The following is a 23,142-nucleotide window of genomic DNA, read 5'->3' as shown; positions in this document are numbered from 1 at the left end:
GATGCGCGTTCCCGATGGTCAGATAACGATTTCTGATATCTGATGTGTTTGCAGTCAGACTTGGACGATTCCATTCATTTTAATGCAGTCAAAAATCGTTCAATCGTTCAAATCGTTCAAAACTTTGGTAAAATCGTTCAAATCATTCAAATCGTTTAATCGTTCAATCGTTCATCTGACAAATCTGACAAGTCTGACAAATCTGACCGTGTGTACGCTCCATTAGAGTTATGGTAAAACTTGCCATTTGTTAACTTTCTTCGAAGTCCATAGGGTCCACAGGGCACCCGCCCTGACTCACCTGGCTTCATATGGGCTCTGTTTATGGTCACCGGTTTCCCGTCTCCTTCTCCATGAGAGTGTGATTTCATGTGTACCAGTCTTCCTTCTCTCTTCTCCTCCTCTGGCCTTTGGCTTGTCACGAACTGAGGTGCCTCTGGCTCGGGGCGGGGTATAGGGGGATGGACCGGTGCATCCTGCGAGCTAAAGCTTTAACTGCGTGGTGCCCGGTGTCCTCATCAACCACCTACACTCCAAAGTCTCCCTGTGGACCTTATGAACTTTGAAGAAAGAGTTAACAAATTTAAGTTTTACCATAACTCTTATTTTACAAATAGAAGAGGAAGAACCCACTCCTACGAAAAAGCAACCACTTTTTAATTGACAAAAGGTAGTTTTACCACAGTTCCCTCACTGACAAGCTATCTGATCACTTGAGTGAAGTATTGAACATGCCCGGTAAAAGGTTTCAAATTCCAAAACGTTTAAGTTCCTTTTACCCTCTTCCAGCTACTGATTGCACTAAATGGGAAGTTACGCAAGCAGTGGATTCTTATGTAACACGTCTGGTTAAGAATGCCACCTTACCCATCCATACTGCAACCTCTTTGAAGGAGACTACAGACAGACGTATAAAGGCTCGTCACAAAGTCATATCTCTAACAGGAGCTATTACTCGTCCTGCTAGGGCTACAGCCTGGGTGGCAAAAGCCATTGAGAGTTGGGCAGAGGCCTAAAAAGAGACATTTTCCCCTGACGCTTCAAGGGAACAACTATCCTACATATCTCACATTAGAGATTGCCTCCTAATTGGGAGAAGCAGCTATGGATATAGCTCACCTGGCCTCCAGGATATCTGCCACTTTGGTAGCGGCCCACCGTATTGTTTGGCTCCGTTCCTGGAAAACAGATTCAGATTCAAAAAGGGCTCTGGAGTCTCTTCCTTATTCTGGAGATATCAGATTTGGTCCAGAATTAGATAAAATTGTGACTACTTTGGCAGCTTCAAAGACTGCATTCCTGCCCTCTGCATATAATGCAAAGCCTCGGACGTCATCTTTTCGCCCTCAAGGAAAAGATAAGGGTCAGTCCTTTACAAGGCAGCAGGCATCAGCCAAGGCCTCCAAGCCTAGGACTAATCAAGCCTGGACTACTAGATGTCCACCTGCCAAGTTTGAAGACAAGCCTACAGCCTTCAATTTGCCTAGTTTTGGCATCAGATCACATCAGACGTCTTGGTAAGAGAGGTGATCTCCCATGGATATGCCCTATCCTTCCTAAGGTGACCCCTCCCCCCCCAGCAGTTCTTTTGCACAGGACCTCCATCGGACCCAAGCAAGGCCCTACTGTTCCAAAAAGCCATTCGGTCCTTACTGAATTCAGCAGTAATAATTCTGGTTCCCTTTTCACAACGAGGCAAGGGCTATTATTATACCCTTTTCCTGGTTCAGAAGCCCAACGGGTCTCATTGCCAATCCTCAATCTCGAATCTCTGAACAAGTTTATCAGGGTGCCCAGGTTTCGTATGGAAACCCTCCACTCTATTATCCTAGCTATGGAGCCTGGGCATTTTATTGGGTCTCTGGATGTTCAGGACGCTTACCTACATGTACCTATAGTGCCTTCTCATCAACAATATCTCCTGTTTGCTATTCTGCAGCAGCATACCAATTTCAGGCTCTACCGTTTGGCCTCTCAACAGCCCCTCGGGTCTGTACCAAAATCATGGCAGTTATGGCGACCTACCTGCGTCGTCAAGGGATTAGACTACTCCTGCACTTAGACGAGCTCTTGCTGTTGGCCAGCTCCCCAGAGATTCTTCACTGTCATCTGCAGGTTACCATTGCATTCCTACAAACGCATGGTTGGCTGATCAACTGGAAGAAGTCTTCCCTGACACCTTCTCAAAGAATGGTACATTTAGGAGCCCTCTTCGACTCCCAGGTTCAGAGAAACATACCAGATCTCATTAATACAACACCGAGTGAGCAGACTGCTCCGCAGTTGCAGAGTGTCAATTCACGGTGCAATGTAGAAATTGGGATCAGTGGTGGAGTAAGGTCAGTTTCGCTCCAGGCCCCTAAAACACCTGATCCTCTCCAGGTGGACCTTGCATTTGTCATCTCTCTCTCCCCAATATCCCTGCTTCCTCTAGTACTTCGAAAGTCTTCTGTCCATACCTTTCTTAGATTTTATGCTTTTGATACATATGCCTCTCAGGATGCTTCCTTCGGGCTTAAGGTTCTATCAGCTCAGGAGCGGTCCCGCCCTTGAACAACTGCTTTAGGACATCCCCATTGTCTCCCTGTGGAGCACTATGGACCCTGTAGAAGAAAAGGAGAGTTATGGTAAAACTTACCTTTGTTAACTTTCTTCGAAGTCCATAGGGACCACAGGGCACCCGCCCCGACGAACCTGGCTTCTATGGGTTTCTTCTCTTGGTCACTTGTATCCTTCTCTGTGTGTGAGTCTTCAGTGTACCAGTCTTCCTTCTCTCCTCTCCTGCTACTGCCTTGGGCTTGTAGCCCTCTGGCTGTGGGCGGGGTATAGGGGGAAGGACTGGAGCATCCTGGGATTTAAAAGCTTTGCTGTTGGTGTCTGGTACTCCAGGTCCCACTTACACCCCATTGTCTTCCTGTGGACCCTATAGACTTTGAAGAAAGAGAGTTAACAAAGGTAAGTTTTACCATAAATCCTTTTTTTTAACCAGCGCCGGCTCTAAGAGCCTGGTGCTGGATATGCTCGGGGTAGGGGAGTCGGCGCCATTTAAAAAAATAAAAAATGATTTTTAAACATTAATTTGCTAAACAGTATACAAACATGTAGCCTGCACGTATCTCACTGATACAGTATGTGGTGTTTTGACTGCAGGGAACACTGGTAGGAAACACGATCACAAACACCATCCCAAAACACGAAACACGATTCTTGGTAAATTTGAGTGACAAGTCACTTGTGTTCCTGCAATGCTGTGCGTGTTTAAAATCTGGCAATCTCAGAGCAGACATGATTCTTAGTGAATTTACCCCTTACAGGGGTATTCAATATGGGAGCGATAACATCGTTTTTGCGTTAATATCGCACTTATGATGTCATTATCGCAGGTTTTAGTTTTACACCGTATTCAATTTCAAAGACTTATCGTAGTTTTGAAAAGTCTTTGATAAAAAAAACGTTGATAACTTTTCACCGTTGAATAGGTGTCGAAAAAAAGTGCAGAATTGGGGTTTAGGGGTGCAGATTTAAAAAAAAATAGCATGCACCCTTCAGAGTGATCCCTTGAAACGATCTGTGTCAAAAAAAAAAAAAAAAATCGGGACACCCCTAAAAAAGCACTTTGAATTTGAAGGCCAAAAAAAAAAAATGTTGGGGAACAAAGTTAAAAAATAGCGAACTTGACTGTGGGGGGGTCCCCAAGTATGCCCCAGGTGTTTTTTTCATTGCATCTCCTTGCGGCAGGTGGATTTTTCACGATTTTTTTAAAGTCTCTTTAGCAACTTTAAAATATGCTGACCCCCATTTCAAGTACCCCAAATTTGCTGGGCATAGTTATTTTTCCCCCCCCAAAAAAAATCTAAATGCTCTTCTGCACCACTTTCTTCAAAGTCGCATTTATGCACTTGCCGCGGCTATTAGAAACCCCGACTTCCTTCAGGAGTTAAAACTGGGGGTACCCATAGTAATCCCCCATGTGTAGACATCTTTAGGGGGGTCCCTAGAATATTTCCAGAAAATTCCCGTTTTTGTTATCCTGTTAAAAAAAATTAGTAAATATTTACAAAAAAAATTACATAAGGTCCCCCCCCCCCCCCCCCCCCCCCCAAAAGCCAAACCAGCCCCAGGCTTGCAGCCAGTGGTGGTTTCTAAAAATACGGGGAACAAAAAGTATAGGGTTCCACCGTATTTTAGAAACCAGGGACTAGTGCTGGTTTTAAATATAGGGGGCAAAAACGACGTGGGGTACCCCCTATATTTAAGACCAGCACCAGACCCAACCGACCGGGGTGTAATGCCACAGCCCGGAGACCCAATCACCGGGGCTCCAGGTCCAAAGCATTACACCCCAAGTTGGTCAGTTCAAGCCGGTGATCTCGGGGGAGTTGGGGAACCCCCAAAAAAGGGTCCCCCCTCTCCCGAGCACCACAGGCTTACGCTGAAGCCTGGGGCTCATCCCCATACCCCTGGAGCGGTGGGTATGGGGGTAATAGGGGGGCCAAATAATGTAAGACTATTGTAATTTACAGTGGAACTACAAGTGCCAGCATGCCTGCCATTTTGCACTTGTGGAACTACAAGTGCCAGCAGACATGCGGCACCTGTAATTTCACTGTAAAATAAATAGTTAAAAAAAGACAAAACACATACACCGTGCCCAGTATAAGTTTATTACACACACCTACCCATTCACACATACTTACCTATACCAGATGTTCGGTCCCCTTGTCAAGTAGAAATCCATGGTACCTGGCCCTGCAAGAAAGATTTCATACTCGCCTACATCCAGCGCTGGTCTCCGCAGTAATCCATGGGATTTAAAAATAAAAAAACGCATTTAGCCGATCCACGCTACAAGCTATCTGTATGTGTGTTGTCACACATACAGATAAGCTCCCAAATGGCCGCTGACGGAACCTCACGGGGCATTGCAGGGGTTTCTAATAGCCGTGGCAGGAAAAAACTCCTGGCAAAGCTATTTAAAAACCCGACTTTCTTTTGCAGGCATAGTGATCCCCCATGTCTGGACATCTTTAGCGGGGTCCCAGGCATATTTCCCGAAAATTCCCGTTTTTTTTCCTTAAATGGGGTCAAGGGTCATTTTTAAAAAAACAGGGATCATTTTTCAAATCACTATAGCAAGTGAAAAAATTGCAGAATAGGGGTTTGGGGGTGTAGGTTTATAAAAAATAGCCTGTAGTTTTGGGAATGTCCCCTTAAAAGGAAATGTTTCAAAAAAAAAAAAAAAAAAAAGTCCCCAAAAAAATCGGGACACCATTAAAAAAAAAAAAAAAAATTAGGTAAAAAAAAATTACCAAACTGACGAAATTATTTCTGGTGGGGTCCCCAAGTATGGGGCAGGTGTTTTATTCATTGCGCAAAGTAGCGGCAGGTGCATTTTTGCTGAATTTTTAAAAATTACCTTTAGGGACTTAAAAATATGCTAGTACCCATTTTCATGTACCCCAAATTTGATGGGACCACTTAAAAAAACGAAAAAAAAACCTAAGTGCTCTTCTGCATCACTTCTTCAATGTCGGGAAAAAAAACACCTGCGCGGCTATTTAAAAACCCCGACTTTCTTCTGCAGGCAAAAACGAGGGTATCCACAGTGATCCCTGAGGTCTGGACATCTTTAGGGGGCTCCTACAATTATTTCCAGAAAATTCCAGTTTTCTACTTCAGGGTCCATAGGGTATCCACAGGATACCTTGGGGTATAGGTGTGACGTCAGTCGCAGGGCACCAAAGAGTTAAGCTTTCAGCCTCCCAGGATGCACTAGGTCCCCCTCCTATACCCCGCCCCCGGGCCAAGGCACCTCAGTTTAGTTTGGTGCCCGGCCGGAGTCGGGTGCACCTGTTGGAGTGGGGGCTAGAAGAGCCCCTGAAGCTTTTTCTTCATGCAGCTGTGGCTGCACATCTGGATGAACAGCATGGACAGTCAGTCCTGACGTCCATGCTGTCTTCCCTACACCCCGCCGGTACCAGAACGCCGGTACTGATCCGGGGATGCTGGTGGGCGTCTGGGGTCACAGCTAGCGGTGACCCCAGATGCTCCGGACCATGGCCGGATTCAAGGGGGACAGAGGTAAGCAGCGGGGTCCCGCGGTGGGTCCCCGCTGATCACATGGTCCTAAGTCCCCAGGCAGGGGGCTCCCTGGGGACTGGCTGCAGCGTGGAGCCAGGCGACCAACCTGCGCTTCCACTACCCCCTGGGACAGCGGACCGCAGCAGAGCGGTAGCGCTGCGGCGTCCCAGGGGTTAAATGCATGCCAGGGGAGCGCGCCTTCCCTGTCTCACAGCCGGCGCCTCCCCCGCTGCACACAGCCCTCTCTGCACTGTGCTGACTGGTCCTGTGTCAGCGCTCCTCCCCCAGGCCAGCTTCTCTCTGCTCCTCGGCGGCCATCTTCTCTGCAACGCATGGTGAACGCTGCTGGAAGTCTGGAAGGAAGCATCGTGGTCTGGGTCCCCCCGCATACCTCTCCTCCGCTGTGGCTCAGGTCTGTGTATGCAGCGCTGTGTCCTACCAGGCCCTGTGTCTGTGTAGTTGAGTGATCAGCGCTGTTAGTGCAGGAATTGTTATTTCTCTGCATTGTATGTGACTGTGCTAGCGCTGCCTGTAACTTTTCTTCTCTAAACTGTCAGCTTTATTACTGTCCCTGTTCTTTCTGCTAAAGCCCTTGCGGTGCGGTGCTGCAGGGTGGTCTCTCGCCTATTTAATACTTAATTGGTGAGAGAGGTCACATACGTGGTGCCATCATGTCTGAAAGTGATTTTCCCCTCCGGCTACAGTGTACCACGTGCAAAGTACCGTTAGCGGAGGGGGAGGGTAGCGCGGAGGGCCTTTGCCGGCAGTGTTTGTCCATGGCGCGGCCTATTACGGTTACAGCACCGGTACAGGAGCCGCCCTGGGCTTGTTTCGCTCAGGCGTTAACAGCTTTAGTGGGCCAGTTAGCTCCGCAGCCCGCGTTTACTCCGATGGGTTTGTCCCAGCAGTCTGTGGTGTCGTCACCCATGCAGGGGTTCCCACGACAATTGGTGGTACCCCACAGTCTCCCTATTTCCCCGCTCCCGGGTTCTCAGGAGCCAGCGTGGGTTAACTCCCTGACGAGTTCTGTACAGCACTTGTCGGATGTGTTGCAAGGGGAGTCTGTGATGCGGCCTCATAAAAGGCCGGTGGCGTCTCTGTCCGCTCCTTATGAGGATGACGAAGGGACGTCTGATGATGGGGAGATTCTGGATCCTTACGATCAGGAACCTCTCCATACTAAGGACGCTGATGCTAAGTCCAAAGTATATATTCCTGGACTTATTCGGGCGGTCCGCACAGCCTTGGTGATTGAGGACGAAGTTCCCCCAGCGGCTAAATCTAAGTATGCCTTTTTCAAAGATGTGAAGGGCGATGCCACAGTCTTTCCTCTTTCGGGTCAGTTGGTGGACCATTTAGAGGAGGCGTGGAAACAACCTGGCAAAAGATACCAGCCGCAGAGACGCCTGGCGGTGGCTTATCCGTTCGCGGATAATTATTTTGCTAAGTGTGAATCCCCTCCACAGGTGGATTCTCACGTGACCCGTCTTGTCCGTAGTGCCACATTGCCGATGCCATCCATGTCCTCCCTTAAGGATGCTACGGACCGCAAGGTAGAAATCTGCCTGAAGTCCGCTTATTCCCTTGCAGGGGGGGCAGCACGGCCGGCTATGGCCATTTGCTGGGTTGCCAGAGCGATGGAGCGCTGGGCGGATTCATTAGAGGCTTCTTTTGAATCCGACTGTCCGGCCGAACAGGCGGAGTTGATTGGCAATCTCCGTGATTCGGCCACCTACATCAACGAGGCGGCTCTAGACATTAGTACTCTGGTGTCTAGAATTTCTTCAGCAGCGGTAGCTGCTCGTCGCACCTTGTGGCTGCGATCCTGGAAGGCGGACGCAGATCCAAGAAAGGTCTGGAAGCGTTGCCGTTTACCGGAGAAGTTCTCTTCGGTCCGGATCTGGATAAGATTGTGGCCACGCTGGCGGCAGCCAAATCTGCTTGTCTCCCGTCGGCCGCTGCTCCTTCTGGTTCTGGACCATCGTCCTTTCGGTCATCTAGGGCCCAGGGCAGGCCCAAACCACAGTCGTTTCCTCGACAGGCTGGCCCTAAGAAATCGGTCAAGCCCCGGAAACAGGCATGGAGTACCAGACGTCCGGCCCCCAAGCCAGATGACAAGCCTGCGGCCTGACGGTCCGGGTCTCCCCTTGGGGGATCCCAGGGTGGGAGGCCGCCTGCTGCAGTTCTCCCGGTGTTGGTCGTTCACTACGACAGACACTTGGGTTCTGGAGGTGGTCTCTCACGGGTACGCCCTCTCCTTCCGGCACAGACCCCCGGCTCGATTCTTCACCACGGGTCTACCATCAGACCGGAACAAGGCTACGGAGCTGCGGAAGGTATTGCACACTATGCTCCAGGCTGGAGTTATAGTGCCTGTTCCATTCTCCCAGAGGGGCCAGGGTTTCTATTCAAATCTATTTTTGGTACAGAAACCCAATGGGTCATATCGTCCGATTCTCAACCTCAAAGCACTCAACAAGTCTTTGCGGGTCCCGAAGTTTCGGATGGAGACCCTACGGTCCATCATTCTGGCGCTGGAACCTGGGGACTACATGGTGTCATTGGACATACAGGACGCTATGGCGGTCATGGCGGCTTCTCTGCGGCTGCAAGGAGTCCGCATGTTGCCGTACTTGGACGACCTGTTATTGGTGGCAGGATCTCCAGAGCTCCTGTTACACCACTTGGACCTGACCATTGCACTGCTGCAACGGCACGGCTGGCTAATCAACTGGCAGAAGTCCACTCTAATCCCGTCTCGGAGGATTCTGCATCTTGGAGCCTTATTGGACTCGGGACAGCAAAGGATCTTCGTGACGGAGGACAAGATCTCTGCTTTACAGTCAAGGGTGCGCAGTTGTCTGCACAGCCGCCGGGTGTCCTTACACTCGGCGATGAGGTTACTGGGCTCCATGGTGTCGGTGTTCGACATGGTGGAATACGCCCAGTTTCACTCCAGACCTCTGCAGCACCTGATCCTGTCCAAGTGGAACGGGCTGCCTCAGTCTCTGAAGTTCCAGACGATTGTGCTCACCCCGGAGGTTCGCCTGTCCCTTGCGTGGTGGTTAAAGACGACCCACCTCAACAAGGGACGTCCGTTCTGGGTTCCAAATTGGGTCCTGTTGACAACGGACGCCAGTCTTCGGGGCTGGGGAGCAGTTTCGGGTCCACACTTGTTCCAGGGCAGGTGGACACCGACAGAAGCGGAGCTTCCAATAAATGTCTTGGAACTCCGTGCGGTCTTCAATGCTCTCCTGCAGGCACAGCGGTTTCTCCAGGGTCACCCGGTGCAGGTCCAGTCGGACAATGCTACCACCGTGGCCTACATAAACAGGCAAGGAGGAACTCGCAGTCGGGCGGCTCTCGTAGAGGTCTCTCGGATCCTGGTTTGGGCGGAGCGCAATCTTCCGGCCATATCAGCGGTCTTCATCCCGGGAGTGCTAAATTGGGAGGCGGACTTTCTAAGTCGCCAGGACATTCATCCAGGGGAATGGTCCCTGCACCCGGACGTTTTTCAACTACTGGTGGACAGGTGGGGTCTTCCAGAAATCGACCTCATGGCGTCCCGGCACAACAACAAGTTGCCGGTGTACGGGTCTCGCAGAAGAGACGAAGGGGCGTCTCTGGTGGATGCTCTGTCCGTCCGGTGGACGTTCAGGTTCGCATACCTGTTCCCTCCGGTCTCCCTTCTTCCACGGGTAATCCGGAAATTCAAACAGGAAGGAGGGACGCTCCTGTTGATAGCTCCCGCGTGGCCCAGACGGCACTGGTTCTCAGACCTTCAGGGTCTGTCCGTGGACAGTCCTCTGCGGTTGCCGCTACGACCGGACCTTCTGTCTCAGGGTCCTTGTCTTCACCCGGACCTGACTCGGCTGTCTTTGGCGGCGTGGCTGTTGAGACGGCCATGCTGAGGTCCTGGGGGTTTTCCAGCTCTGTGGTGCGTACCATGTTACGAGCTCGGAAACCGTCTTCCGCGAGGATATACCATCGCGTGTGGCATACGTTCTTCCAGTGGTGTCGACCGAGAGGTTATGCACCGCGGGAGTTTCGTCTGTCTCGGATTCTCGCCTTCCTGCAAGCGGGACTAGATCATGGGCTTCGCCTTGCTTCTTTGAAGGTACAGGTTTCGGCCCTATCTGTCTGGTTTCACCGTAGGATTGCTACAATCCCGGATGTGCGCACCTTTATGCAAGGTGTTCTCCGTATTCAGCCGCCCTTTGTTCCACCTGTGGCGCCTTGGGATTTGGCTGTGGTCCTGAGGGCTCTCCAAGGACCGCCGTTTGAACCACTGGGCTCAGTGGATATTAAATGGCTAACAGCTAAGACTGTTTTCCTTCTGGCCGTTGCTTCAGCCAGACGTGTTTCTGAGTTAGGGGCTCTTTCTTGTAGACCCCCTTTCTTGGTTTTTCATGGGAACAGGGCAGTGCTCCGCACTCGGCCCGAGTTTCTTCCCAAAGTTGTTTCCCAGTTTCATGTTAACGAGGAAATAGTTGTTCCGGCCTTTAACTCACCGGGTCTTTCCGTGGGTGAGGCCTCTTTGGATGTTGTGCGGGCCTTAAGGACTTATGTTGACCGCACTTCTTTGTTTAGGAAGTCGGACGCTTTGTTGTCCTCTATGGCTTCTGTAAAAAGGGTTGGCCTGCTTCAAAGCAAACTTTGGCAGCCTGGATCCGTATGGCTATTTCTGAAGCTTATCTTCATGAAGGCCTACCGGTCCCTCCTTCTCTGAAGGCTCATTCCACTAGGTCTGTGGGTCCTTCGTGGGCAGCTCGACGTGGTGCCTCGGCAGTTCAGATCTGCAAGGCTGCTACGTGGTCTTCTGTCCATACCTTCGTGAGGTATTACAGGTTTGACACCTTCGCCTCTCAGGATGCTTCCTTCGGGCGGCGGATTCTCCTTTCTGCACAGGAGCGTCCCCACCCTTAAAGGATACTGCTTTGGGACATCCCCAAGGTATCCTGTGGATACCCTATGGACCCTGAAGTAGAAAATATGAGATATGGTAAGAACTTACCCTTGTTATCTCTATTTCTACGAAGTCCATAGGGTTCCACAGGACTCCCGCCCTGTCGCACCTGTGCTGCAGATGGGCTTTGCTCTGGTCACCGGTTTTCCGTCTCCCTCTGGTGAGAATGTGATTCTTGTATGTGTCCAGATCTTTGTTCTCTCTCTTCCTTCTCCTCCTCCGGCCTATGGCTTGGTAACTAACTGAGGTGCCTTGGCCCGGGGGCGGGGTATAGGAGGGGGACCTAGTGCATCCTGGGAGGCTGAAAGCTTAACTCTTTGGTGCCCTGCGACTGACGTCACACCTATACCCCAAGGTATCCTGTGGAACCCTATGGACTTCGTAGAAATAGAGATAACAAGGGTAAGTTCTTACCATATCTCATATTTTTTTTTGCCGATCCAAGTATCGCCGGGTCCCATTTTCGACGATTTCAAATTGAATACAGGGATAAGCGGGAGCGCGCCCGATACTTTAACGCAGGTAAAATCTCTGATATGAAACGTAAACTTCGACAGCGAAGTTTACGTTGTTTCATATTGAATACCCCTCTTAGTCTCATTTAAACGTACTGGTTTCCACGTGAACAAGTAGGATTCAAGCATTATGGATAATATGTATGACTTGCACTGGTCACTTATTTGGAAGGTTTTTTTCTTACATTGCAGGAAGGGAACTCGAATTGTGATCTGGACTGAAGAACAAGAAATGGAACTTCAGCGCCTGTATGAGGAGTTTCAAGAAACAGATGGTAAATCCTCAATATTTGCAGCTTTATAATTCCAGTCACTTCTGCCATCTGTATATTAAGTATTTTTAATATCCGTTGTTTTGTTTCCTCCAAAATTATACTTTATTTTGAAAAGTACAGTAGAAAAGTACGTGCAATGCTTTCATAAATACTGTAAGCATCACATTGTGTCTACTGTTATCTAACTCTGTAATTGACTTGCCTTCAGTAATCTCAACCTCCCGACACTTACTTTGTCACTCTCAACATATTTATGGGAGTGAACAAGTTGTTGCCTCCTGTTTAAAAAAAACAAAAAAAAAAAACATTATTTGAAAAATGTTGTTGTGCTGTAGACAATCTTGTCTGATTTGGAAAAGACAATTTTTTTTTTCCCTGTCCGCTTCAAATTTGTGGATCTACAAGGGATGAACAATGATGAGAAAAGCTGCATTTTTAGGGAGATCTCAGATCTGTAAGGAGGCAAGGAATACAATATCACCTTCCGTGCTTGCTTACACACTGTCTCTGTGGCCCCCGTTATCAAGCCCTGCTGGTACTTTCACATCGCTTGTCAACACTGAACCAGCTTAGGCGAAAGACTTAGGGCCTTACTCACTATCGTACGCACCTGCAATTGTGCACACAATCGACCGATTGTTGCGTACTGCGTTTGCATCGCAGTGCACGAACTAGCTAATGCGATTGATACTCAGATCGCAGTGACTACGCAGGCATGCCAGTTTGTTTCAACGCCGTTGCAGGGGCGTCCATAAATTATCCACTGCTTTGGCCTACGCAGCCTGATGGCGTTGCTTGGAAGTTAGCAATTTCTGAGTAAGGTCAGAGTTTATGCAAGTGTGCGTGAGGCTGCGATGGTACTCGATTGTACCAATGGTTTTGCAGTCTTGCTAAACATGGATGTGTAAGGTGGGCGTCCTTATGTAGTGCTGCGTATGGCATTGAGATAGCAATGAATTAGCATACTATCGCAGTTGAACTGCGTGCGTAATTGCTATTGCATTCGCCCTTAGCCCGCTCTGTGGAAGGCTTGGCACAGTGTATGATTACCTCTACTTCCCACTCAACCGGCAAAAAATAAAAGGCTTCTTCCAGCTCTCCGTCAGTCAGACGACTCTGAAGCGGAGCTTCTTTCAAAGGAAGAGGAGGAAGTTGAGTTGGAGGCTTTTTCTGACTGTGACTAGGTTCTCCAGCTGACATCTGATTCTGGCACTCAGGGGTTGGAGGCCCTTATGGCAGTTCGCTAAGTTTTGAAGATCCAGGACTCCAAAGCCACGGTTTCACCAGATGAGTCCATGTTTGGTACTAAACAGAGGCTAACAATCCTTTTTCACAGGAATTAAATGGCCAGTTGTCTGCTGCTTGGCAGCATCCTGACAAAAAAATTACAGCTACCCAAACGGTTTTTAACCATATACCCTTATTCCTCTTCAATTACGGAGAACTGGGAAAATCCTCCACCAGTCGATCTGCCAGTCTCACCGCTTTCTAAGAAAACCACGCTGTCCTCAAGGACACAACCGTCCTTGAGGGCTACTTTGAAGTCCATCTATTCAGCAGCATGGGTATTGCTAAGGCCGGCCTTGGTCTGCTCTTGGGTCAACAAGGCCGTGGAGAGTTGTGCAGAAGAGTAGGTCAGTGGTCTAGAATCTGGAGTGCTTAGGTACAATTTAATCGTCCTAGCGGAACACATTAGTGAGACTGCAGTATACTTAGGAGCTGCTTCCAGGGATATAGGTCACATATGATCCAGGGTTTCCGCTTCGGCAATTGCACCCTGCAGAGCCCTATGGCTACAGTCTTGGCATGCTGATGTCAAATCCAAGAGAGCAGTAGAAGGTCTTCCATTTACAGGGGACATCCTTTTCGGGCCGGAATTGGACAAATGGATTTTCCAGGCCTTCTCAAGTTGTGTAATGCTTGGATTCACACCAGTTCTTCAGTTTGGATCCGCTGTCTGGTGTCTCTGGGCTACATGATAGAATTTGCAGCTTCCCCTCAACATTGCTTTTTCACCACAGGTCTTCCAGTCTCCCAACAGAGATGGCGTTCTTCTGCAGACAATCCGGAAATTAGTGGATTCCGAGGTGTTGATCCCGGTTCCAGGTCATGAGAGAGGTCTGGGATTCTATTCACATCTTTTTGTGGTCCCGAAGCCAGACTGCTCTGTCGGACCTATTTTGAATCTGAAATCACTCTTTACTTTTTACTTTTTCAAGATGGAGTCTTTTCACTTAGTGATTGCGGGACAGGGGGAGTTCCTGGTGTCTTTGTACATCAAGGATGCTTATCTCCACATCCCAATATGGGAACCACATCAGCCTTTTCTTCAATTTGCTATCAAGGATACCCATTTTCAGTTTCGGGCTCTGCCGTTCGGTCTGTCGTTGGCGTCCCAGATCTTTACCAAGGTATTTTCAGTTATGGTCACTCATCTCCGCTCGTTGGGAGTCACCATTGTCCCTTATGTGGACGACCTCCTCATCAAGGCCTCATCTGCTCAGATTCTTTTACAACATGTAATGCTAACACACCACTTTCTCATCCACCATGGCTGGATTGTCAATTTCCAAAAATCCAGTGTGGTTCCATCTCAAGTTAAAAATATATATAAACAGTGGGCGCTAAATGGTTCCATCTCAAGGTAAAAATATATATATAAACAGTGGGCGCTAAAAAATAGGATTAATAAAAATCTATTCTTACAGTGCGTTGTAAATTTACACAATCTGGTCTAGCTGCCCCCACAGTATGGATCTGTATTCTCCACCATAAATATACGACGACATAGAAAATATGTGAGTTCTCCTGACAGTTTGCTACATTAAAATCCAATATTTACTTAGATCAAAGAATATTTTAAAATCACATTGATATCTCTAAAAGGTGGAATACAATCAACAATCATAACATAGTGAAATTGCACATTTTCAATGGAATCAGGCCCTGATTCAGAGCCGGGCGCTCTGACAGAACGCTCGCTCTGAATCAGGGCCGTCCCTCTGAATTTAAGAGCGGCCTCCTGGCCGCTCGCATAGCTGTGGGTGGCCCCCCACAGCTATAGCGAACGGCCAAAATGATGGTCGCGATGGTCAAGTTTGCAGTAGGGTCTCGTTGCCGCAAGCCCTGGAGTGCTTTTGGCTCTATCAGAGCCAAAAGCACTCCCACTGACATCACTTGTGATGTCAGTGGGGCCGGCCCCAGACGGTAGGCGTTCCCATGGGAACGCCTCCGTCTGGGCAGCCACGCCCCCGGCACGCCCACCAAAGGGGGCGTGCTGTCACTCACCATCGACAGCACGCTCCCTTTGGTGCGAGTCCCATAACGACGGCTTGGCCGTCGTTATTCGGATCTCGTTCATGCACACGATGGAGCCGCCTCCATCGTGCGCATGCGCACTTGGCCAACATCGACCCGCTTGCGAGCGGGTCTGAATTAGGCCCTCAGTACACATATATAAAGTTTTTTTTTTAGTCAGCAAGCCGACCGTTAAGTAGCAGCAAAGCACAGGTTAATAGTCAGCAGGGTATTGGTTAGTCTCTCAATATGACCTATAAGCAATCCGACTGTTAGTAGTTGGCAACTGGTATTTCTTATTGATGTTAGTAAGTCCTTTACTCCCGATTGTCTAGTGCAGTCCACAATAAATTGACGGGGTGTATGTAAATTAATCTCTACCTCTACCCTGTCCTCAGGGGAGGTTAATAATGCCTGAATTATCTCTCAGTTCCTGCCACAGCCGTCGCATGCATCAACCGTCAAGGAAGCATTCGCTTGGCCATGCGAGAGGTAAGTTGCATTCTGCAGTGGACAGAGATTCATGTGATGGCGATCTCGGCGGTGTTTATTCCAGGAGTGAAAAACTGGGAGGCCGATTATCTCAGTCGTCAGGACCTTCATCCTGGAGAATGGGCCCTTCACCCGGAAGTTTTTCAACAGCTAGTCAAGAGGTGGGGCTTCTCGGCAATGGATCTCATGGCCTCCATGCACAACCTTCAGGTGCCTCGGTATTGCTCCAGTACTCTAGACCCGAATGTGGAGGCAGTAGATGCTCTGACGGTACCTTGGACGTATGATGTCATGTACCTCTTCCCTCCTTTTCTTCCACGTGATGTGGCAACGGTCGTCCTGGTGGCTCCTAACTGGCCACATAGGGCTTGGTTATCGGATCTCCAGCTGCTCCTCATCAAGAATCCCTGGTCACTATCTTTTCGTCCAGACCTTCTGCTTCAAGGTCCGTACGTATACCTAGACTTGCAGTGGCTGCATTTTACGGCGTGGCTGTTGAGTCCGTTGTATTATGACACATCGGGGTTCCATACTCTGTAGTTACCGCCATGCTTTGGGTTCGCAAACCGGTTACATCAGCTCATTATCATCGCATCTGGCATTCTTATATGTGGCCTGTTGTGAAGACCGGGGGTTTCCAACCACTGCTTTCAGTTTGTCCCGTCTCCTTCTTTTCCTTCAGAGGGACCTGGACGCTGTATTGTGCCCGGGTTCTCTCAAGGTTCAGGTGTCGGCATTGTCGGTAGTTTTTCAGCGCCGTCTTGCATTGTTCTCTCAAGTTCAGACTTCAGAACCTCCGTTTGTTCTGCCTACAGCTCCGTGGGACCTAAACTTGGTACTGCCATTCCTCCAGTCTTTAACATTTGAGCCTTTGGAGGATGTGGAGCTAGATCTCACTTGGAAGACAGTCCTCCAGTTCGCCTTGGCTCCGGCCAGGCAAGTTTAGGAGCGCTCTCTTGTCGGCCTCCCTATCTCATTTTTCATGACGATCATGCGGAACTCCGTACTAAGTCTTTCTGCCTAAGGTGGTGTCCGCTTTTCACATCAATTAACCAATTGTAGTTCCCAGGCTTCACTCAGTTTGCATGTCGTGCGATCTCTTCGAATATATGTGGCCCATAGCGCAACATTGCGTAAGTCGCATGCCTTGTTTGTTTTTTTATGATGCTTCCAAACGAGGTTGGCCTGCTTCTAAGCAGACGTTAGCCAGATGGATACATCTGGCCATCCTACAGGCGTATGTAGCCAATGCCCGGTATCGTCCGGCCTCTATTTCTGCTCATTCCACTCGTTCTGTGGGGGCTTCTTGGGCTGCTCGTCGGGGCGTTTCAGCAACTCAGTTGTGCCATGCGGCCACTTGGTCCACACTTTTTTGTTTTTCTATCGGTTTGATACCTTTGCGGCTTTAGAGTCTAGTTATGGTCGCAGGGCTTTGTAGGTTTCTCAGGGCTCTCCAACCCGGGGGGAACAGTTTGGGACGTCCCTAGTGTCTTGATCTCCAGTGTCCCCTGGTGGATGAAGGAGAAATTAGGATTTTGGTACTTACCGTTAAATCAGTTTCTCCGATTCCACAGGGGACTGTGGGCGCCCTCCCAGCGTTGCTTTACCTGTCATTGTGTTCTGTTTTTGCAATTGTGTGCCATTATGTTGTGTGTTCTTTTGCCCATTTGTTGTTGATTCCTTCTCCACCGTTTGTTTTCTGTTTCCGTCTCCATGGGCCCCATTCCTCTAACTGGGGCTTCTGGGGGATAGAGGGGGAGGAGTGACACACACTTCTAAATTTAAAGTGACAGCTCCACTCATCCACCCGTCTATACCCCAGTGTCTTGATCTCCAGTGTCCCCTGTGGAATCTGAGAAACTGATTTAACGGTAAGTAGCAAAATCCTATTTTTTTATGCTAGCTACCTTCTGTAGAGACACACATCACATTAGACCTAAAATGCAAAAATGTACACATTGTCATATAGCTGAGATTTAGAAAATGTCAATAGCAAGAGTCTCGTAAAACAGATCCTAATGTATTTTTAAATGTAGTGCATAAACATAATCCCCCATAATAATCGGAATCATTAGAGCTTGGGAAAGTAGAGAGTGATCCTCCAGTAAGCTACCGGCTATCCTTTACAGTTGCAGCCCTCAAGTTCCAAAAATTGCACTTAAAAATCACACATTTTCTGTATTTCAGTTCTGGACAAATCAAACTGTCAATGTTTTAGGTATACTTTAAAATCAATATAATAAACATCCTGAGCACATTAACTGGTTATTATAAACAATACTATTAACATTTATAACTAGTTCTGTGCAGGTGTCTTTATGCAAATAATAACTGATGCAGCAAATTTTTATTTACTTTTATAGAACAAGGGAAGTGGTACTGTGTGTGCTTGACAGTTGTGTTATGGGTAAAAGTATGGGCATATTATATTTTTATGAATTTCCTTTGCAGATATTTTGGGAAATATCATGAAGCATATTACAGCAAAGCGCTCCAAAGCAAGGCTTACAGATAAACTAATAAGCATGGGCCTGGTGTCTGAGCGGAAAGAGCTTTATAAGAAGAGGAGGAGAAAAGGAAAATCGTCTGGCATGGTATTATGTGATTCTTTCTTATAGGGGCGTTTTTTTTGTTTTTTTTACACAAGCTCATCAATGTGTTATCCCACTAAGGTACAATAGAGGAAGCGCTGTCAATCAAGCTAACAAAAGTTGTTGCACATGTATTTAATAATAAATAGTCCCCCAGTGTATAAAATAACACAATTGAGAAATGCTACCTATAAGGAAATACAAACAACAAAACCACAGTGTCAAAACCAAAAGATCTTAAACGATTGCCAATCTAATATTTAAATGTCAAACAGAACTTGAGTTATTGGCAAGAGCTGTGAATTGATGTTGGTAAGCATGCAGAGCTCTGTCAGTGGTATGTCACTAATAACAGAGAAATAGTTGCACATCATCCAGCAAAACGCTGACTTGGTAATATGTCCCTTGTACGCAATAGTGTTTAGTGCGGATGTAATTCCAAACGTACAGTAGAATAATCAGGCAAACTGATTGCACTATGCTACAATCAATGTGAAGCTTAAGCTGGGTACACACTGACTGGTATATTGACCGATCAATTGATCGGACATATCTGGTGCCTGTCGGCCAGTGTGTACCAGGGATATGTCTCTGAACAACGTTGTTCACAGTCCTATCGCGTCGTCTGTGCTGCACAGCCGATGGACAGATATATCTGCAGACATATCTGTCCATCGGCAAATGCTACGTTAGTGTTACAGCCGCTTACACTGTAACGTAGCATTTCACATGCAGACACATCCGCAGATGCACACAATATAAGCATGCTGCATATCATTTTCATCAGCAGAAGTTGCTTTTACTAGCTATTCACATCAATGTGTAGATAAGATGCATTTGAAGGTAAAAAGACACTCTCTGCTACCGAGGCACACGGAGCTTCCACGTTGTGTGTCGCGACTTGTAGTGCATGGAGGATAGATTTATGTGGACACATCTGTAAATTATTAGGGGTATTTAAGAGAGCCAAGTTTAATGTTCACATGCTACTGATGAAGAACAACACGTTAAGCGAGGTCAAAAATCCACATGGAACTCATGTCATGATGTTGTCCTTAATCATCTGTTCTCCTAAATCATCTGTACCATTGGAGAGCAGCTCGCTATCCGAACTGTGCTGACCTTTGATATAATGATACCATCTTAGCATCTGGTAGGCGTTTTACACCATAGGATTTTATGCTATAGGAGATTTGTTTTATATTCATGTCTGATATTGTTTTATTCATGTGATTATTTTGATTCCATAAAAACATTTCCTGTTTAGAAGTGTGGCACCATTGCCTCTTTTCTCTCCTTTTCAATACCATTCTGATGAGAGGATGTGGTTTACACCCATGCTTCCATCTGTGAACAATAAGGAAGGAGTGACGTGACTCTGGACAGTATTAATTATGTATAATTATGTGTTATATATCAAGTCCAATTCTAGTAAGGAGGGGATGGACATCTTCCTTCTGAAGGACATTTGATCACTATCCTGTTTACGCATTCACTTTGTGTTTACTGTTATCAGTGTTACACCATGTTCCTCTAGCACTAATGCTGGGGGACACTGCCATGACATTGGGTAGAGGCTGGCTTAGGAGTTAAGACACTAAATCTGTCCTCAGGTGGTGGGGGCCTGCTTCCGGCTTCCATCAACTCCAGACCTCTGGGTGAACTGAATTGTGTCCAAAGGTTACGTCCTGGACTTAGAGGGTCCTGACCCAGCAGATTTTGTGTTTCCCCAGGGACCCAGTCAGAAAGACGACTCTGCTGTTGGCGGTGCGTTCCCTTTTTGGATTCCACTGTCAATGCTCCAGGTTCCGTCTCTCAACAGGGTCAGGGATTTTATTCAAGTATCTCTTTAGTAGACGAGCTGGAAGGTTCATATTGTCCAATCCTCAATTTGAAACTGCTCAATTCTCATCTAATTCAATCCAAATTCAAGAAGGAGTCCCTGCATACAGTTATTGCCACAATGTACGGGGAAGCTGATCTGGTGTCAATAGACATAAAAGACACACATCTACATACCATTCATTTCTCAGGTATGCGGTAGGAGACCACCAGTTCCAAGACCTCCACTGTGGACTATCCACGGCTCCTTGAGTCTTCACAAAAATCATGGCCCATATATGGCCTTGTTGTGTTGCAAGGGTCTCTTCATCGTCTCTTATCTAGATGACCACCTTATCAAGGCTCCATCTGAGTGCTTGCTCCATCAACATCTTCAGCTTTACAGTAAAGTCTCACCGATGGGTCATCAATTATCCCAAGTCGAACCTCACTCCTTCTCAGGATATTCTTAGGCCTTGTATTTGACACTCGCAGACGGAAATTTTTTTCCGTCACAGAAAATTTGCAATATCCAAGCCTTGGTGAAGTCCCTTATACATCTTCCTCTGGTCTCAGTGGTCCAATGCATGCACCTTTTTGGGAAGGTGGTGGCTTTCTTTAAAATAGTATTATGCTCTCAATTTCATGCTCTGCCGCTGCAATGGCAGATCCTAACTTGCTAGTCCAGCGCAGGGTCATGTCTGGACAACCAACTGTTTTGACTGACCCTCAAGACACGCCAGTCATTCCTTCTCTTTAAAGGCTCCCCATTTTCGGTGTGGGACTCTGTGTTGAACATCACAGATGCCAGCCTGATAGGCTGGGGCGCAGCTAAACTATATCTTCGTTTTCAACGACTCTGGTCGGCCATCAAAGCCTCTCTCTCTATCAACACACTGGAGTTGAGAGGGGTCCACTATTCGTTGGTATAAGCCCAATATGGGCTCCAGGGCTTGCTGATTCAAATATACTGTAGTCGGACAACATGATGACAGTGGCCTACATCAACAAACAGTCGGGACTCGCAGTCACCGAGCCCTGATGGAGGTTTCTCTCATCCTTCATTGGGTGGTGAAGTGGGTCCCACCATTTAAGCTATTTACATTCCTGGGGTAGACAACTGGGAGGCAGACTTTCTCAGTCTCCACACAGTCCATCTTGGGGAATGGGAACTTCCCCAAGAGGTTATTCAAGAAATTGTAAACAGGTGGCGGTGGCCAGAGGTAGATCATATGCCATTCCGCTTAAAAAGCTCCCCATTTGCGGAGCTCAAGCAAGGAATCCTCTGGACCGTTTCGTGGACGCCATGACTGCCCCTTGGTCCTTTTGATTGGGGTACCTATTTCCACCGATTCCCATGCTGTTCAAGGTTTTTTAGAGCAATATTAGTATTCTGGTTGCTCCAGATTGGCCTTCTCGCCGTGGTACGCTCTTCTTTGCAGCGTGATGGCTGCACTGTCTTTCCGACTGCCTCTACGTCCGAAATAGTCAGGGACCTTGTCTGCAACTCGATTTGCCTCATCTGGCTTAGATACCCTGGTTCTTGAAACCTAGTTCATGAGGGCTCATGGGTTTTATAAGCCTGTGATCCACACAATGATTGAGGCTCGTAAACCGGTTACATTCCAAATTCAATACCGGATGTGGAGAATATATATTTCCTGGTGCAAACATCGCGGCCTCTCATCTGATGTTATTTGGTTGCCCCGTCTCTTGGCTTTCCTGCAGGTTTGTCTCAAGGCCTTCGCTTGTCATCTCTCGAGGGTCAGGTGTCTGCCATGTCTGTCCATTTTCATTAGAAGTTAGCGCTCATTCCTGAAGTCCAGAGCTTTCTACAGGGCGTCCTTCGCATCTAGCCTCATATATCCCCCCGTGGGATTTGAATTTGGTGTTTGGAGGCTCTTCGTCTGCTTTCTTTTGAGCCACTTGATGGCATAGAGCTCTGGTATTTAACCTTAAAAGTAGTCTTTCTCCTGGCTATAGATTCTGTTTGCAGGGTTTCTGAGCTAGCAACCTTATCCTGTAAGCCTCCTTTGGTCATCTTTCATCCTGACCAGGTGATTTTTCAGTCAAAACCTTTTTTTTTTTTTTTTTCTCCAGAAGGTGGTTTTGAAGTTCCATCTTAACTAGGATATCGTTCTTCTGACGTAAATCTACATTGATCGTATGGCTTCTTTTTGCCACTTGATTGATGCTCCCAAGCGGGGTTGGCCAGTCACTAAGGCTTCAATTGCTCGATGGATTACTGCAGCCATTCGTCAGACTTACCTTTCTGCAGTTAAGCCTGTTCCGCCTTCTTTTTGGGCCCATTCTCAACACGTTGTGCAGCCCTCCTCCTGGTTCACCACGTTTCCTTCGTTGAACAGCTGTGACCTGGGCCTCTGTGGATATGTTCACCAAGTTTTTACTTGTTCCATACTTTTGGGTCTATCAAGGCTAGGTTGGGTGCAGAGTTCTGTGTGTAGCTTTGCTGGATGGCACAAACTCTACTTCCCACCCCCTTTTGTTAGATTTGCTTTGTGAAGTTCCAACATCATTGCAGTGCCCACCAGCATGGATGCCAGAGTAAAATCTGATTTTGTTACTCACCGTACAATCTCTTCCTCTTAATCCAGCTGAGAGACACTGCGCTCCCTCCCTGTTGTTTGTTTTTCTATTTTTGTTGTTATGTAGTTCCTATTTGTTTAGGGTTCTAGTACTCTTATTCCATACGGCTTTGTTAGCAAATTAAAACTGAGCTCCAGTGAAGATGGGAGTGGAGAGAGGGGGGAGCCTTTTTAGTAAAATATAAAACAGGGCACTGTCAAAGGTACCCCAGATGGTATTAAAAATTGAATAATTGAGGTATAATTACCCACTAGATAACAATCATACCAATACTGCTTTGAATTAGTAAAATACAAATCAACAAATAAAAATTATCACCTATGGTAGCTGCCGCTAGCAAACCAGATAGTCTTCTGGCTTAATTACAAATATACCTACTAGCAAAAAGTGGTGCTGTAAGGTGTAATTAATATTTGAACCAGACCTTAACCATATATGTATTAAATATAGCACATTAAAAGACACTCATAGAGCCGTGTGAATGTTTTCTAATAAAT

The 23,142-nt window shown here is 47.5% G+C and overlaps 1 protein-coding gene across 3 annotated transcripts in view; it reads left to right on the top strand.

The window, feature by feature from the left end:
* Positions 1-23,142, top strand: part of TIMELESS (timeless circadian regulator) — a 247,444-nt gene that overhangs the window by 162,264 nt on the left and 62,038 nt on the right. For all 3 annotated transcript variants that reach the window (XM_088473110.1, XM_088473108.1, XM_088473107.1), the window contains exons 23-24: positions 11,755-11,837; positions 18,078-18,220. In XM_088473110.1, the coding sequence (XP_088329236.1) occupies positions 11,755-11,837; positions 18,078-18,220 (226 nt within the window). The remainder of the gene's footprint in view (positions 1-11,754; positions 11,838-18,077; positions 18,221-23,142) is intronic.

The sequence above is a fragment of the Taudactylus pleione genome, unplaced genomic scaffold, assembly GCF_031769625.1.
Source record: "Taudactylus pleione unplaced genomic scaffold, aTauple2 ptg000130l, whole genome shotgun sequence".
In the NCBI taxonomy this organism is placed as follows: Eukaryota; Metazoa; Chordata; class Amphibia; order Anura; family Myobatrachidae; genus Taudactylus; species Taudactylus pleione.
Note: the sequence above shows the minus strand (reverse complement) of the source record. Positions and strands in the feature narration are given on the sequence as shown.